At 37.6% G+C, this 18956-nt stretch overlaps 1 protein-coding gene across 2 annotated transcripts in view; it reads right to left on the bottom strand.

Annotated features, from left to right (window-relative positions):
- LOC127447372 (histone deacetylase 4-like) overlaps positions 1-18956 on the bottom strand; it is a 293038-nt gene that overhangs the window by 146756 nt on the left and 127326 nt on the right. For both annotated transcript variants that reach the window (XM_051709200.1, XM_051709199.1), the window contains exon 3: positions 16720-16788. In XM_051709200.1, the coding sequence (XP_051565160.1) occupies positions 16720-16788 (69 nt within the window). The remainder of the gene's footprint in view (positions 1-16719; positions 16789-18956) is intronic.

Genomic DNA, 18956 nt, shown 5'->3' on the forward strand with positions numbered 1-18956 from the left:
CAAGTAGCCCCGCCTTCAGCTTATGCCATTGTTCGAACCCATAGATTTTATATTTTAGAAGCATTTTTGTCACTTTCAGTGGCAAGCCTGCATTCATTTGACTTGCAATCAGTGAATTGGGCCATCCTTAGGCCAAAGTAAACTTCGGTTGTCCGCTTTTCTGATCACTTTCTGCACAGTATGTATGACGCAAATTTTGTCATCAGAACAGTCTGCGCGGACTGTCCGTGCGGCCCAGATTTTCTCGACAAGCTTACAGTCCTCGTCTTTGCGCATCGTCGGAGCATGCGTCTGCTGCTGACTGTACTAAAAGAATATCACAAAACTGTTGTAATGTGCATGCATCGAACGCATATTTGCTTGAGGTCCACAAAGTATGCTTTGAAAGTCAACATGGTCGACCAGGTGAGATCCGATCCGGAATGCAAAAAAACAAAGCATACCCTGACATTTACTACCGAGCCCTGTTTTATCACATCATATCTGGTTAGGATACAGTGTTGGTCAAATTCATTCAAAGAGCCCAGCCCACCTCATTCTACTCAGGGTCTGCTCTCAACCCCCGCTTCTTTTTGTTCTCTCATACGTAGATGTCAAAACATTATCAATGGCTTCTGCTGCTAGTATCATGTGGGAGGAAAGACCTTCATATTTACTCCCTTAGGCTCATCACGCTCTCTCTAGCTCTTCTTGAGGGAGTGGGTGTGCTGGTCCATTAGCCCCATGGTGTCTCCACTCAAGAGCAGAGGGGCGGAGCTCTAGTTCCCTGTGGACTCTCACTCTGGTCTGGCCTGACTGCTGAACCTCACTGCCTTTAACCAGAGGCTTCAGAGCAGTTCAGATTAAGGCTGGTTTGAATATTTCTATAACTGCTGATCTCCTTGGATTTTCACACATCTCTAGAATTTACTCAGAATGGTGCCAAAAACAAAAAACATCCAGTGAGCGGCAGTTCTGTGGATGGAAACACCTTGTTGATGAGAGAGTTCAACAGAGAATGGCCAGACTTGTTCGAATTGATGAAGTCTACGGTAACTCAGATAACCACTCTGTACAATTGTGGAGAGAAGAATAGAATCTCAGAATGCTATTCTGAGATGCGGATTGGTGCTGTTTTGGCAGCACGAGGGGGACCTACACAATATTAGGCAGGTGGTTTTAATATTGTGGCTGATCGGTATATATTCAATATACACTTATTAGCCAAAACTATTATGAACACCTGCCTAATATGATGTTGGTCCTCTGCATGCCACCAAAACAGTGCCAACCCACAGAGGCGTGGACTCTACAAGACCCCTGAAGGTGTCCTGTGGTATCTGGCACCAAGACATTAGCAGCAGATCCTTCAAGCCCTGTAAGTTGTGAGGTGGAGCCATCATGGATCGGACTTGTTGGTCCAGCACATCCCACAGATGCTCAATCAGATTGAGATCTGGGGAATTTGGAGGCCAGGGCAACACCTTGAACTCTTCATCATGTTCCTCAAACCATTCCCGTAGAATGCAGTGTGCAGTGTGGAAGGGCGCACTATCCTGCTGAAAGAGGCCACTGTCATCAGGGAATACCATTGCCATGAAGGGGTGTACCTGGTCTGCAACAATGTTTAGGTAGGTGGCACATGTCAAATTGACATCAACATGAATGGCCGGACCCAGTGTTTCCCAGAAAACGGGAGTCATCGGACCAGGTGACCTTATTCCACTGCTCCAAGGTCCAGTTCCTCACGTGCTCATTGTAGGTGCTTTTGACAGTGGACAGGGGTCATCATGAGTACTCCCATACACAGCATAACAATTTGGCCCTTGTCAAAGTTGCATAGATCTTTACTCCTGCCCATTTCTCCTGCATTCACAATTGTTTTAGTTCTTTTAACTAGATTTTACTGTTTTGTTAGTTATTACATTAAAAGTTTTGAATCTACTTAGAAACAATGGATGTTTGGGTGAAATTATGGTTCTTCTGATTAAAATAAAAATATATATATATATTTCATTTCCAAAGCATAGGGGAGACTGGGGACCATGCCATCTTAGATGTGTTAATATTTCTCAGTGTAGGTAAGTCAATTACTGCAGAGCCACATTCCTTTAAGTCTTGACTACAAAAAAAGTTATTGGCAATTACACCCAGGAAAAAAAAAGAGACAATTCATTGAACACTCACTACCCTTCTGTGACAATATGCCCCAATAGATGGGGCAAGTTGTCACAATGCAACTTGCCACTAAACCAGTGTTCATAAAGATTTATGTAAATGTGGTGGGATGACAGAGGAACCTCTCTCTTCTCCTCTCTGGTTTTTTAGATACGTTGTTGCTGAGGTAGACCAAGGTACAGCACATATGCGCACACAATGCCCTCCCTGTATAATCTGAGCATCAATAATGCAGACAGTAAGTACACAGATTCGCTTTTAGAAGGCAGACAAAATAAGGCTCTCATACTAAGAGTAAATGATGACTGTGGTGCCATGAAAAGAGCAGATATAAAGTGATGTCTGCTGCTATGTGTTGTGAGCTTTGTGAAGTGTACATCACTGTTCATTAGATGGCTTTTTATTGACCCTCGGGGTCATCGCAGGTGAGTCGATGGCAGACCCAGACAGAACCTGCAGACTTTTTTTTTAAACATTTTCAGCACTGATTTCGAGGAGAAATCTACAGAATGGATTTAAACATGGTAACATGTGCTACTTGATATTCTGAAAGCTTTATGGTCTTCACAATTATTTTTTAAACCTTCATGGATAGGGCTCATCTTCAAAGACCTACAATAAGAGGCTCATTTGCCTCAATAGACAAATTATCCGGAGCGTGAAATAAAACCAAACCAAATCATCCTGCTCAATAGCATACAGTCTAGACACAATCACTAACCCTCACACATATTAACATTCAAAATACAGAGAACGATTCAAAGAACACACCCTGCCGTTTACAGGGTGTGTAGCTTTTGATGGAGGCAAATAAATTGTGTTAAAACATTATCCACTCTACCGGAAATCAAAGGTTTGTCTGGACCTCAGCAGCCATCAGGAAATAATGTCTGTTTCAGAACATACAGTACCTTACAGAAGGAATGTTTTCTCTCTGTCTGAGTGTATGCACTTTCCGCCACACTGGTTACTGTAAAAGACCAATTCCTCAGTTATTAGCTGCTGGCTGTGCATTTAATATCTTGCTCTTATCTTGTTACCGTCTTGTATGTGTGGAAGAGCGTGTCACAGCAGGAGCCCGCTCAAAACCAATGAATTCGTTTTATAGGTTTACAATAATTTGGGGAACTCTTAAGCCACTTTCACACATGAAACCTGGTAAATTGCAGTAAAATTGTTGGATTGCCTTGACTGGTAAATTTACCACATGTGCTTTTCACACATGCACAGTCTTTCTGTGTTTTTTTTGATACCATTCACACATCAGCACCAAACTGCCATTAAACTCTGAGATGTAGTTAGTTATTTTATCAGTCGAAGAATTTCTTCATCCACTCGTATAAAAAGAAGCGCTTTTAGGCTGGATTTCACTACACTACTTCTAAAATCTTAACGATTATGTAAATGGCTACAGACAAAAACTGGGCATCAAACATTAAACGACTGGGGATCACTCCAGCTGTCAAGTCGATCCGATCACAAACTCACGTGGAAACACGCCCGTGTTTTAGGAGACACATGGCAGATGTAAACAAAAATGGATTTACGTACTGGAGCGCTGCCTTTGATGTTGCTGCTTCTCTGTTCAAAGTCTTAAATACAAAGTGTGAAAAGACTAAAAATTTGAGATTTAGCTCCACTTTGAGCACTTGTTTGACATCTTAATTTCTTCGTGATCCAGTGTCGTGGCCGTGCGTGTTTGATTGCCATTGGCTACTCACCATGTGATTTCAGATTTGAGTCATGGAGCATCATACACTGAGATTTCCTTTATAGTCAGCTCTAAAATATCAAATATTTGTTATATCCTATGATTAAATGGAATAATTTCACTATCTGTCCAATTTGATCAAATTTTATGTACTCCATAGTAACTGAATCATCTCCGTCTTAAGTCAGTGCTTCCTTACCTCGTACTTTTATGACTCTGTTCACACATAGCATCAAAACTTTTTATGTAATATTAAACTTCTCATTCAGCGAAATAGCCAGAGCTAAATTTACTGGTATTTTAGAACAGGTCGTGTTCACATATGACCTCTAAACTGAAAATTGCATTTAATTCTCTGGAAAAGGCTGTACAGTGTGAAAGCAACTACAGAATTGGAATACTGAGAAACGATACATACGTCAACCAATCAATCAATCAATCAATCAAAATATTGTTTACCCATCAGTCCATCTCCAGGCTGCTGATGATAAAGAGATGAATGGATGTATGGCACTGGCTTAAAGGAAATGTGACATAATTACATATATGACATTGTTATTTTAATATTTATTTATGAACTGAAAGATATGTGGCAAATTGCAATTTAGTTGTTTTGCCCCTATTGTTGAATGTTTTTATTTTTTTCTAATTAGACGTTGTTCATTCATTTGACATGATTGTGTCATTATTAGCCCATATTGCATCATTATGGATAGTCCATCGCGCTTGAAGTGCAAAATAAACACTGAAATGAGATGACCACATTTTTTTCCAAAACTGTCTGACAAATTTTAACATTCCCAGACATGTTGGCTGGCACCAAAATTTCAAACAAATACATAAAGGTAGGAGAGACACCACTCGTATACCACATGCATACTGGAAAGCTGAGTTCTGATTAAGAGGAACCAACTTCTTAAGTAAATGAAAGAGCGAGGTGGAGAAAGATGAAGAGAGAAAAGAAAGATTAAAGACAAAAGAGAGAAATGTTATAGAAAAAAAGACAGAATGGATCTTAAGTGAGAGCTGACGAAACCTGTGAAGAAATGTCCAGGTCATACTTCACCCCATAATAAAAAATAAATAAAAAATGCTTTCAGAAAAAGAAGCCTATTTTTAGGACCTTTAACCTGTTACACGTTTTGCTGTTGAATTCAATTCAGTTTATGTGTAGAGCACTTTTTACATACATTGTTTTCCAAAGCAGCCTTACAAAAAATGTAAAATAATAAACAATAAAAACAGAAAAATAAGCACATTTTCCATCCAAATTATCATTACTGTAATTCAAATGCTCATTACTGTAATGCAAAAATTTAATTATGATGTATTTATACATCAAAGTGGTATCTGTTACACTGTATTTCACTTATGCCGATTTTAAAAGAAATATTCATTATATATTACTATATATTACAGTAATGCGAAACTAATGAGGATCACCGTAGAAACTAATGGGAACTAAAAACAAAACAAAAAACAGTACAAAGGTAGGGTTCATTTTCTTTATACAAAATATAATTGTTGTTTTGAGTGAAATGTGACCTGGACATGTTTCTGTGAAATATTCACAATATTACTGTAATAACCAAATTTCAAGTTTTCCCAAAAACGGCCCACTGCAACTTACAACTCATTTTGACACATCCCATTCATATATATGTGACGCGCATCACATATATATGAATGGGATGTGTCTACAATGCTACTCAATGCACCACAGTGCTGATAGAGTAGCTGTCTCCCGGCTGTTATCCGCTTATCTTGGCAGCTCTGACCTGGGCGCGGGTGCCAAGGCGGGTGGACAGGGTGCCACATTCAGAGGGCCAGGCAGGAGGCATGGTGACCATCTGTGAGGGCTGGCACCTGGAGCAGCCAGCAACCTCCCTCCAAAAACTCATGTACTGTACACGGGTGACTACTTCTGCCATTTACCTCTCGACACAACCTGGACAGTGAAAATGTCTTCAACATAAATTTCAACAGAATTATTCTAAGCTGCGACTTCATAATAGTGCTGGGCAATGCTGCAATTTGTCGCAACTAAATTCAACTAAAGTGGGGTCACAGTTGTGTGTATATTTACATAAAATACATAAGAGAAAATAATCAAATAAGATGAAGTACCTTTCATTTGAAAAGTACTTAATTCACAGTATTATCCAAAAAATAGGCTTAATACGTTCACTGAATTTTGTACAGCAAAAATATCTAGCCTATATTGTGATACATACTGTTTTCATGATATAAAACAACTCGTAGTGTGTTAAAAGATTTGTCATTTTGGCCACGCCTTTTTCATAAATTCACAATTGATCACTCTTCCAATAATAAATAGTCTTGTGTCAGCAAGAGTCTTGGTCAAATGCATTTTTTGGTGTTGAATAAGCAGAGAGAAAGAAAGCGCTATGCAATATAAGTTTTAAAGTAAGCACTAAAACTTATGCTGATTTGTTAAAGAATTAAGCAGGGTTGTTGGGGATAGATCATGTCAGCCGTACAGAGTGGGAGCAGAGCGGAGTTGAGTGATTTTTTTTCTGGAGCAAGAAGCACTTTTTTATGGTGCATGAGTTTTCTCTCTGATTTCAAGATCGCTCTGATACGAGCACAACACGTTAACAGCCAATAATACAGTTGCATGTCAACAAGAATTTACTAAACGTTTAACGCAGTGTTAATTCCCACTGTTTCTAACCAATACATTTCCATGACTTTTCCAGTAGCTTGCTAACAAACATATTAATTTATTTAATCACAAAACAAAAAGTTATATATATATATTTTTTTCTTTTTTTTTTTTTTTAATTATTATTATTTTTTATTATTATTTATTTATTTATTTATTTATTTAAATGGATGAATTGGACAGAATAACAAAGAAAAGCAGCCAAAAAGTGCCCAGCATATATGAGAACTCAATCATGACTGACTACCACCCCTGGAGTCGCGAGTTCAAATCCCAGGGTGTGCTGAGTGACTCCAGCCAGGTCTCCTAAGCAACCAAATTGGCCCGGTTGCTAGGGAGGGTAGAATCACATGGGGTAACCTCCTCGTGGTCGCGATTAATGGTTCTTGCTCTCAGTGGGGTGCATGGGGCATGTGGTGAGAGTAGCATGAGCCTCCACATGCTGTGAGTCTCCGCGGTGTCATGCACAATGAGCCACGTGATAAGATGCGTGGATTGACTGTCTCAGAAGCGGAGGCAACTGAGACTTGTCTTCCGCCACCGGGAGGACCTACTAAGTAGTGGGAATTGAGCATTCCAAATTGGGGAGAAAAAGGGGATAAAATAAAATACTAAATAAATAAATAAATAAATAATATAAAAAAAAACATCCCAGTGTGACATCTCAAGAAGTTGGTTGAGAAAATGCCAAGAGTACATTTCTGCAAATTCTAGGCAAAAGGTGGCTACTTTAAAGATGCTAAAATATAACTGTTTTGATTTATTTTGGATTTAATTTGGATAATTCACATAGTTGCATTAATGTTATTCCATAGTTTTGATGACACTACTATTATTCTAAAATGTGACAGAAATAGTAATAAAGAATGAGTGTTTCTAAACTTTTGACCGGTAGTGTGTGTGTGTGTGTGTGTGTGTGTATATATATATATATATATATATATATATATATATATATATATATATATATATATATATATATATATATGTTCAGATTTTCTAATGAATCATTCTGACCCATTTGTGAACCATTTCAAACAAATAACTGCAAAGAACCACCTCTTCGCTCACAAATTGGACATCACTATGGCTTGCCAGCAAGTTCTAGTCTACGCTACAAAATGTTACATTAACTAAATAAATTTCCATGACTTTTTAATATTTTTTCAATGACTTGGACAACAGAGTTTTAAAATCCCCTTATATTTTCAGGCCTTGTCACGGCTGTGGGGACACACGGTAAGATGTCCAAATGAAAGATAGAACTTGTGAAATATTGTCAGAAAGAATGAAACAGTGGAATTCAAAAGAATGTGTTGAAAAAACAATTAAGCATTGCTTTAACCTAAAAATAAAAAAATAAAAAATAAAAATATATATATATATATATATATATATATATATATATATATATATATATATATATATATGTAAAATGTGTAACTCTCTAATTTTCAAGAAAAATTGTTGCAATTGTATGTATAATCATACTAAAACATCACCCTCACAACTGTACAGCAATTGTTAAACAATTTCTTATTCTACATCTCGATCGTAATATATAAAAAAAGAAATAAACTTAAACATCCTCAGAACAGAGCAATAAGTATGGAGAAATTTTTAGCAAACTTATTAGGTCAAGGAAACTGTTAGGTCCCGCCCCCAATCTCTGCCCACCCCACCCCTTTCAGTTTAGCAGTATGTAACCTGGCTGGCCTCCAGCCCCACTACAGCTCAGCCAGCCCTGAAGTGCAAAAGAGGAAGAGAGTGAGTGGGTGAGAGGGACACAGAGAGGTGGAGAGAGGTGCAATGACCCTTTTCTTCTGGGAGAGATGGAAAGAGAATGATAGGGAGAGAAAGTAAAGAGAACTGCAGCGTAAGCCACTGAAATCATTCAGCCACACAAAGAAATACCCCATAGAGGAGACAAGGTGACCCTGATAGCTTTAAAACTCGTTCACTCTCAAAATATGCCTATGTACTTCAGGTAAATGCTGCAAATCTGTCAAAAATGCAAAGTCTACACTCCCTCAAACTGTGCATATAATCAGAGCTGTGGTATAGTGGATGTGCATGGTGCATGTGCTCCAGTAATATTTTAACTTGTCGTGCTCATGCTAGAGATGTAGGTTGGAGTCCAGCCTGTGCTGTGTCTGAATAAGAGCTTGGCATGGGCAGACATAATATATAACATAACATATTGCATAACACACAGCCCAACCCAACACGACACAGCATAACATTTTACCAACAAATGTGAATTGTATTTTATTGTTATTGCTATTATTTTTATTAAAAGTCCTCAAATTAATACATTAAACACAACACATCATATATTTTACCAAAAAAAAAACTATTTTAATAAATATGATATTTATTATTATTATTATTATTATTATTATTATTATTATGCTGAAATTAAAACATTACACATACAACATTTTTAACAATTTTACAAACAAATATTTATATAATTATTATTATAACATACCTCTCATACCTCTTCTGCCATTACATCCCCTTGCTTCTGTATATAACAGATTTGTATTTTTATATTATACGTGTGTGTGTGTGTGTGTGTATGTGTGTGTGTGTGTGTTTGTGTACTTCTATATATATACTTTATTTTCTATTCACTTTTTATTTTTATTTGTATTTTTTATTTTTTTATTTTTATTTTTTTTATGATTATCTCTGTCTTGTTGCTGTATTGTTTGTGCACTGGAAGCTTCTGTCACCAAGACAAATTCCTTGTAAGCATACTTGGCAATAAAGCCCATTCTGATTCTGATTCTATTATTATTATTATTATTATTATTATTATCATAATTATCATTATTATTATCAGTGTGCTTAAATTAAAATATTAAATATAACAAAAAATAGCATAATCTATTTACCAAAAAATAACAACTTTGCCAACAAATATGAATGAAATTGTATTATTATTATTATTATTATTTTATAATTTATAATAGTAATAATAATATTTTTATAGTTTATAATCTTAGTAGTATTTTTAATTGCAATTTTTGTTACTATGTAAAATAAGAAATTAAATTCAGTAAGATAAAAGAAATGTAAAAAATGTCTTCTTTTGTTTTTGTTTTTTGTTGCTATTGTGTGTATCAGTCATTAAAAACCCATCTTGGTCGATGACAACTGTGCATGCAAAATAAAGCCAGTGTAATGAAGAGTGAATAAAGTAGCTCCAGTCAAATAAGGTAATACATTTTCTAAGGCGTGTTTTGAAAATAAAATAAACAACAGATAATTAGCATACAGGTCACACCCAGTCCACATCTCTGCCTGCTCACCCTCCTTTTCTGTAGTGCTGTTTCTATCTCTCTCTGGCACTTAAGAGCTCATCTATAATTCAGAACTCTAAATAAAGAGGCAGCACTGTGATAAAACTAGATTCTAGAAGCACCAGACGGCCTCTCTAAGCTAATTTCCACAGGGCCTGAAACCAAAACACACAAACACAATCACACGCCACCACAACTGGAGTGCCAAACTCCAAAACCCAGAGAGGAAGTGTGTTAGCATCAGGATGCGCACACAGCAATGTCGTTTGTGAATGGGCAACAGGGCTGGGTGATACAGATAAAAAAATATTTTTCAACCCTGACAATACATTCACTGAGCACTTTATTAGGACCACTATGGTCCTAAAACAGGGCTCCAGACTAAAAGAATATGACTTAGGAGCCATTGGCTCCTTAACAGAAATATTAAGGGGCCAAATGGCTGTTTTTAGGCGCCAAATCATATAATTGCTCGATTTAGATTGTTGTTCAGAAACGAGATAGAAAGCAGAAGGAAGACAGCTGATAACCCATTAATCAGAGGTTTAATAAACAGTAGATATAGTTGAGAAGTGGTGAGGGACTTTTAATTATAAAGAAGCCTGAAATACACATGGGACTCTTATTTTGAAATGTCAGCATTCCTAGTTGTGAACACACTATTGGATGATTCGCTGAGAAAGTGGCTCTGATTTAAACTGCTAACCTGAGCTCCTGAGTTAACACCCTCAGTTCTTTCCTGGTGATTCGTGAAAAAGACAACGGTTCAAAAGAGTCATTTGGTCATGACTCTCTTGCGCTGGGTTTGTTGTTGCATGCAGTGCAGTGAGCTCGTCACAACAGAACGGGTGAAAAGCGGCTCGAGACACACTGGTGGTGCGCGCTCTAAAGATGTGTTCAATAACTCACAAGATGATATCTGAAGAAACCGCATATGAATGCACACAACCAGATTGTCACCAGTGGCGTCTAGATTTTAAATTATTGTGGCAATCAATTATTTTTGTCGCATTTGTGACCATTTTAGTCGCAGTCTGGAGCCCTTTAATAAAGTGCCAGACATGGTCTTCTTCTGTTGTAGCACATCCGCCTCAAGGGTCGATGTTTTGTGCATTCTGAGATGCTATTCTGCTCACTACAATTGTACAGAGTGGTTATCTGAGTTACTGTAGACTTTCTGTCAGCTCGAACCAGTCTGGCCATTCTCCGTTGACCTCTCTCATCAACAAGGCGTTTCCATCCACAGAACTGCCGCTCACTGGATGTTTTTTTTGTTTTTGGCACCATTCGGAGTAAACTCTAGAGACTGTTGTGCGTGAAAATCCCAGGAGATCAGCAGTTACAGAAATACTCAAACCAGCCCATTTTTTTTCAAACATAGAAACCAACATTTCAACCAAAAAGTCATTGTAACCAAAATGATTAAAAATGCTTAATGCAAAGTACTAAGTAAAACAGAGCAAATATTCAGTTGAGACAAATCAAGTAACACTAATAATTGTGTTCACTAAATGAACACGACGAAGAAGGATATACAGCACAATTGTTTTACTTTATATGAACCACAGCATAGTACTAAACAGCGATATTTACCCACATATATTTTACTAAAACAATTTAATACATGAAAACTGCCATGCAAACAGTTTTGTCTGATGATGCAAATACTGTAAATCATTGAATCAAAGTTATGAATCAATCAACTGATTCACAGAAATGAATGACAAACTTTAACATAGTGTTAATGGGTCTTTAGGTCCAATAAAAAGAACATTAAAATCATTGTGATATTCACAATGTTGTTTAATGTTTTTATCATCAGCACAATCATTGCAAATATTTTGTGAATATTAAATATATCACCCAGTGCTAGTAGACAACAGCTACACAACCATCTTTTCAGGCTTTCAGCTTCAGAAGTAGCCTAAATTCACTACATCACACACACACACGAACACAAACACACACTAACTGCCTGCGTCTGAATGACACACTCTCAGTCAGGCTACTTAATATGCAAGCAAATCTGTCTTCATAAACTTCATAAGCTGCTGCGTGTGAATCAGATCGCCAAAGTTTCCTCCTCCTCCTAAGATAACCAGAAATCATCACTCACACACATACACGTGCCTTTTCAGGCCCAGATGGAATCTGTACGCTTTTTTTCTGCAGCTTTTGCACTGATATTTTGGGGGGAAATATGTAGAATCAATTTTAACGAGGTAAAAATGTGTAAACGACCCCATAAAATGGCTTGACAATCTCAGTTTTGTTTCCTGTGTTGACGTATTTCCTGTTGAAATAGGCAGTTGGTGGTGGGGCATATTGAAGGGCTCATCCCTTTATTTTAAATAGCTAACAGCCTTCACAGCTATGAACCATGATTTTCTACTTCTGTTGCTTGTCTGTGGCAGGTGGTATCAGGGGGGAAGGAACATTGTCAATCTAAGGAGCATTCAATTACACAAAAATGTTCATCCATCCCTGAGTGCAAGATGAGTCATCAATAATTTCGGTCCATTTTACTGGAAACGAAAGACAAATTTAAAATGTGTATATCTGCTAAAATTAATTTGGTCAACTTTAAGGAGTATACTAGAAAGGCAAACATTAATGCACTAAAGCTGTCTAAATGCCATAGAACTTAGATTTTGATTTTATCAGAGCTGAGAGTACTACAACCTTATTGCCAGCTAAAATCACAAACAAATTATTTGTAGAAATTTATGAATGATGGGTGTTTGAGTTCTTTAAGGAGCAGATTCCACATGACATAGAACTGGAAATCTCTAATGTATCTGTTATTACAACTTATTGTGTCATTAGAGCCGTGGTGCAGCCATTAGGTCACATCCTTGGTACTCATTAGTTCGAAACCAGCTTCCCAAATATTTCCTCTTTACTATTTCTATCCAATCAAAGTTACAAAAAGCCCAAAAATGTAATGCCGTATATAGTTATATAGAGCAGATGCACTCGCATGCATTTTTGGAGAAGGCCAGTTTGGAGCTCAGAGGTGTGGGCGTTTAACAAGTCGCAGACAGCTCCTCTTCATTTTCAATTCATTCTCCGCCCTCGTAGCAGGAGATGTGCCCAACACGTTGAAAGAGCCAGTGCGCTTTCACAAGCCGCCTCTGAGAAAGAATGTATAAGTGAGTGAACTACGCATGAATGCATGAAAAGTTCATAGCATTACTTGACCAGAAAGTGTGTGTCATGGGTCAAGAAAGGTTTTAACACACACACACACACACACACACACACACACACACACACACACACACACACAGCTATCCAGATATAACAATAAGTACCATCATTTCAACCAAATAGTCATTGTAGCCAATTAGATTCAACATACAGTATTTAGAGCAAGAAGTAAAATACATTCAAAATCTAGTTAAAATAATAAAAACTCAAACCAGTCCATCTGGCATCCATGCAATTATCTAATCAGACAATCGTGTGGCAGCAGTGCAGTGCATAAAATCATTCAGATACGGGTCAGGAGCTTCAGTTAATATTCACATCAACCATTAGAATGGGGAAAAATGTGATCTCAGTGATTGAGCATGGCATGATTGTTGGTGCCAGACGGGCTGGTTTGAGTATTTCTATAACTGCTGATCTCGGGGGATTTTTACGCCCAACAGTCCCCAGAATCTACTCAGAATGGTGCCAAAAACAAAAAATATCCAGTGAGGGGCAGTTCTGCAGAAGGAAACGCCTTGTTGATGAGAGAGGTCAACAGAGAATGGCCTGAATGTTTCGAACTGACAAAGTCTACGGTAACTCAGATAACCACTCTGTACAATTGTGGTGAGAAGAATAGCATCTCAGAATGCTATTCTGAGATGCAAGTTGGCGCTGTTTTGGTGGCACGAGGGGGACCTACACAATATTAGGCAGGTGGTTTTAATGTTGTGGCTGATCGGTGTATAGTCCGTCTAGGCCAGACACGCAAGGACTGGCTGGGAATGTTATGGTCCAAAGCCTGCAAGCGTGCTATGTCCACACGCATGACACACTGTATACAGTAATATCAGTCCCTGCTCAGAGAGTGTTTCCAATCAATACTAATTTAGCATGGTGAGGGAACAGATGGAAGACAGATAAATAGAGGGAGAGAGAGAGAGAGAAAGACAGGGAGAGAGGGAGAGTAAATGAATGGAAAGCCACCTTTGGCAAATTTCTTCTTTTTCTTCCCCTTCTTCCTTTCCTTGTTTTTTTTTTCTTGTACTTTTATACCTTCCTTCCCTTTTTCCTTTCTTTCTTTCTCTTCTTTCCTTTATTATTTCCTTCTCTTCTTCTCATCTTTCCCTTTACATTTCCTTTCCTTCTTCCTTCATTCTCTATCTTTCCTCCCTTCTTTCTTCCTTCTACTTTTTATTCCTTCTTTCCCTTCTTCCTTTATTTCCTTCTTTCTTTTCTTTCCCTTTCTTACTTTTTTCTACTTCTTCCCTTTCTTTTTTCCTTTCATTTTCTTCCTTACCTTCTTTTTCATCTTTCTTTCCCCTTTTCATTCCTTCCTTCCTTTTCTTTTTTCTCTTCCTCAATTTCTTTCATCTTTTACTTTATTTCTTCCTTCCCATCTGTTCATTCTCCCTTTTATTTAATTTTTCCATTCTTTCCTTTTTCCCTCCCTCCCTTCCTTTCTAATTTATTGTCCTTCTTCCCATCTTGTCCTTCAACCTTCCTTTCCTTCATCCTCCCCTTCCTTCTTCCTTTTTATTCCTCCCTTCTTTTCTTTATTCATCCCTTTCTTCCTTCCTTCCTTCCTTCATTTGCCTTTTCATTCCTTCCTTCCCTTCTTTTCATCTTCCTTCTTTTTCTTACCTTCACTTCTTAATTTTCTTTATTCTTTCCTTTTCTTTCCATTTCTTCCTTATTTCCCATCTTCCCTTTCTTCTCTCATGCACTTCGCCTCTTTCTCTCGTCCTTCCCTCTTTCCTTCTTTCTTCCTTCACTTTTTCTTTCTTTTCCTTTGCTTCCTTCTCTTCTTCCCTTTCCAATTTCCTTCCCTTCTTCTCATCTTTTCATTTTCCCTATTTTCCTTATTCCCCTCTTTCTTTCTTTCTTTCCCTTTTCATTCCTTCTTTTCTTTTTTCTCTTCCTCAATATCTTTCATATTTTACTTTCATTCTTGCTTCCCATCTGTTCCTTCTTCCTTCCTTTTATTTCATTTCTTTCCATTCTTTCATCTTTCCCCATTCCTTATTTCCCTTCCTTCTTCCCATCTTGTCCTTCTACCTTCCTTTCCTGCATCCTCCCCTTCATTCTTCCTTCTTTATTCCTCCCTTCTATTCTTTCTTCATCCCTTCCTTCCTGTCCAAAATTTCTCACTTAAAGGTGCACTCAGTAACTTTAGTCTTTGTGTCATCTTGGACTTACATTGACACCTAGCGGCTTGGATGTTGTATCATATAAAATCAATAGTTTTCAGTTTCAGATGTCATTGTAGAAATGTAGTATTCACAGTCAGCCATGATTACTTCAATGAATGAGTGAAAGTGTCAAATAACAGGATGGTTACTGAGATTATACGAGTAGTATTCGTCTGGTCATGTGACTGTAACATGGCAGCTCCCATGTGCGGACACTCTCCATGTAGAATAAAACAGCTTTTATAAGGTTACTGATATGACTGGAGTCTTATGACTGTGAGTGCTCAAGATTTCCTACATATACTGCAAAATTACAATTCATGTCTTTAGGAGTTAAACTTTTTTAATGAGGAAAAAATTACTGAGTGCACCTTTAAGATAATAGAATACCAACACATTCAGCTATTGTTCCAGAATATGTGTGTTCTAAATGAACATACATAAACATGTTTAAAAGCTCCAGTGTAGCATCAGATTCCTGAAACTGAATGAAGCCTGTGGGTGGCTCCCTAGCCAGGCCAACATGTGCATATCTGTACACAGATGCCACGGCTCGTCTCTTTCAGTTGGAGCAGAGGGTAACCACATCGGCCTAACCAATGGGTTTGTGGCTAGCCAACACTCCACTGCTATTCCAGTTCTTGGAGAGAGGAGGCACACACAGACATCCAGGGCCCAACTTTAACTTTTTGCAAGACAAGCCAATGAATGTCAATTGAATTGAGAAAAGTTACCAGCCATTAACATTTCCTACAAGCCATTAAACTGAACTTTGTTTTAATTTAAACATTTTGTAATATATCTTTAATATATTTTTGTGTCTAGAACAAAGGGATAATTTAGCAATTTTTGTTTGCATATTCATTATAAACAGTGCAGGTTTTCCTTTCCTTCCTTTTCTTCCCTCCTCTCCTCTCCTCTCCCCTTTCCCTTCCCTTCCTCCTTCCCCCCTTTTTCCTTTTTTTCTTTGTTTCCATTCTTTCTAACCTTTCTTTTTCTCTTATCCTTCATTTCCATAAATATTTCTTACCAGCCATTAAACTATGTTTTGCATTATTTTTAAAGTTTAAACAAACGATGCGGGTTATTGTGTCACTCGCAGCATCAGTCTCCGTCTCTCTCTGTAAAACTGCACCAGTCACAAAACCATGTAGACGCATGGTGATTTGTTCCTCATATTTGCGTTTTGGTTACTTAATGCAAGGAATATTCCACATAAGTGTCATTTTGGAGAAAAATAAACTCAGATACTCTCTCTCTCAGTGAGGACCCAGGGTCATAAGGGAGACCTGAAGTGCACTATATGATCAAGTACACTATCTTTACTAATTCCTCCTCTTCCATTTTAAATCAGCCAATCAGATGTTCCTATTCAGTGACCTGTTTGATGACCCCTGGCTTTGTCAGCAGGGATGCCCATAGCTAAATCAAGACCACACACAAACACAGATACTCTGGGAGCTTCAGTCCTACCAGGAGGAATGTGGTTGACACCAGATGGCTTCAGAAGCTCCAGTGGATGTTCTTTACCGGGAAGTCCATCTGTGGGAGGGAGAGAGAGAGAGAGAGAGAGAAATTAATCCAACTGAGAAATGGAGGGTTAAGGGAGCATATGTCATCAAGATATCATGTTTTGATGCTATCTGAAATGAGGCTATGAAAGACGGACATCCATATAATCCGTCTTAAAGTCAACATGAAATCAAAATTGGCCAAAAAAAAAAAAAAAAGATTATTTTCAGAAAGGATTATTTTCAATGTTTCAGTTTTGATGATTAACAGCAAAGAATACAACATTAAAACAAACTGAACAGACTGTATGTGTCTTTCCCTTCAATCCTCTTTTTCATTCACTTTCAAGTGGCATCGACCCTGACCAAGGTCCATAGTGCACTTTGAATGAACATGCAACACAGATCCTCTAAAGCAGCTTTTGCAATTATACTGGAATGTCAAAACAACATTAGTAGTATGATAAATCTGGGAGAGCCAAGCTATACATAGCCTAGAACTCTAATCGCAAAAACACATATCGACAGACAAACAGGGCCCATAAAAACCTGTGTATCTCATAATAATCCACAAAAACCAACAGAAAAGAGTGCATGGTCAAATTTAAAAAGCAAAAAAAAAATACAAATAAATAATTTATATATATATATATATATATATATATATATATATATATATATATATATATATATATATATATATATGTGTGTGTGTGTGTGTGTGTGTGTGTGTTTAATCATCTGATTAATGTGCACTTTAAATTTCAATCACATTTAGTGGTCCAAATAAGGGTCTTTTGAGCATAATATATATATATATATATATATATATATATATATATATATATACACACTGGCAGCCAAACGTTTGGAATAATGTACAGATTTTGTTGTTTCGGAAGGAAATTGGTACTTTAATTTACCAAACTGGCATTCAACTGATCACAAAGTATAGTCAGGACATTACTGATGTAAAAAACAGTACCATCACTATTTGAAAAAAAGTCATTTTTGATCAAATCTAGACAGTTCCCATTGCCAACAGCCATCACTCCAACATCTTATCCTTGAGTAATCATGCTAAATTGCTAATTTGGTACTAGAAAATCACTTACCATTATATCAAACACAGTTGAAAGCTATTTGGTTCCTTAAATGAAGCTCAACATCGTCTTTGTGTTTGTTTTTGAGTTGCCAGAGTATGCAATAGACTGGCATGTCTTAAGGTCAATATTTGGTCAAAAATGGCAAAAAAGAAACAGCTTTCTCTAGAAACTCGTCAGTCAGTCATTGTTTTGAGGAATGAAGGCTATACAATGCTTGAAAAAAGATTTCATACAAAGGTGTACACTACAGTCTTCAAAGAAAAAGGACAACTGGCTCTAACAAGGACAGAAAGAGATGTGGAAGGCCAGATGTACAACTAAACAAGAGGATAAGTACATCAGAGTCTCTAGTTTGAGAAATAGATGCCTCACGTGTCCTCAGCTGACAGTTTCATTGAATTCTACCCGCTCAACACCAGTTTCATGTACAACAGTAAAGAGAAGACTCAGGGGTGCAGGCCTTATGGGAAGAATTACAAAGAAAAAGCCACTTTTGAAACAGAAAAACAAAAAGAAACGGTTAGAGTGGGCAAAGAAACACAGACATTGGACAACAGATAATTGGAAAAGAGTGTTATGGATCTTAACCCCATTGAGCTTTTGTGGGATCAGCTAGTCCAAGGGTGTCAAACTCGATTCCTGCAGGGCCACAGTCCAGCAGAGTTTAGCTCCAACCTTAATTAAACACAGCTGAAGCAGCTAATCAAGGTCTTCGGGAGTGCTTGGAGATTACAAGGAGGCATTTTAGAGCAGGGCTGGAACTAAACTCTGCAGGGCTGCGGCCCTCCAGGAACTGAGTTTGACACCCCTGAGCTAGACTGTAAGGTGCGTGAAAAGTGCCCGACACGACAGCCACATCTATGGCAAGTGCTACAGGAAGCGTGGGGTGAAATGTCACCTGAGTATCTGGATAAACTGACAGCTAGAATGCCAAAGATCTGCAAAGCTGTCATTGCTGCACGTGGAGGATTTTTTTTTAATGAGAACTCTTTGAAGTAGTTTAAGTTTTTTTTTTTTTTTTTTTAAATTGTAATAGTAATTTTTCACATTATTAATGTCCTGACTATACATTGTGATCAGTTGAATGCCACTT

This window comes from Myxocyprinus asiaticus, chromosome 10 (assembly GCF_019703515.2).
Source record: "Myxocyprinus asiaticus isolate MX2 ecotype Aquarium Trade chromosome 10, UBuf_Myxa_2, whole genome shotgun sequence".
NCBI classification, from domain to species: domain Eukaryota; kingdom Metazoa; phylum Chordata; class Actinopteri; order Cypriniformes; family Catostomidae; genus Myxocyprinus; species Myxocyprinus asiaticus.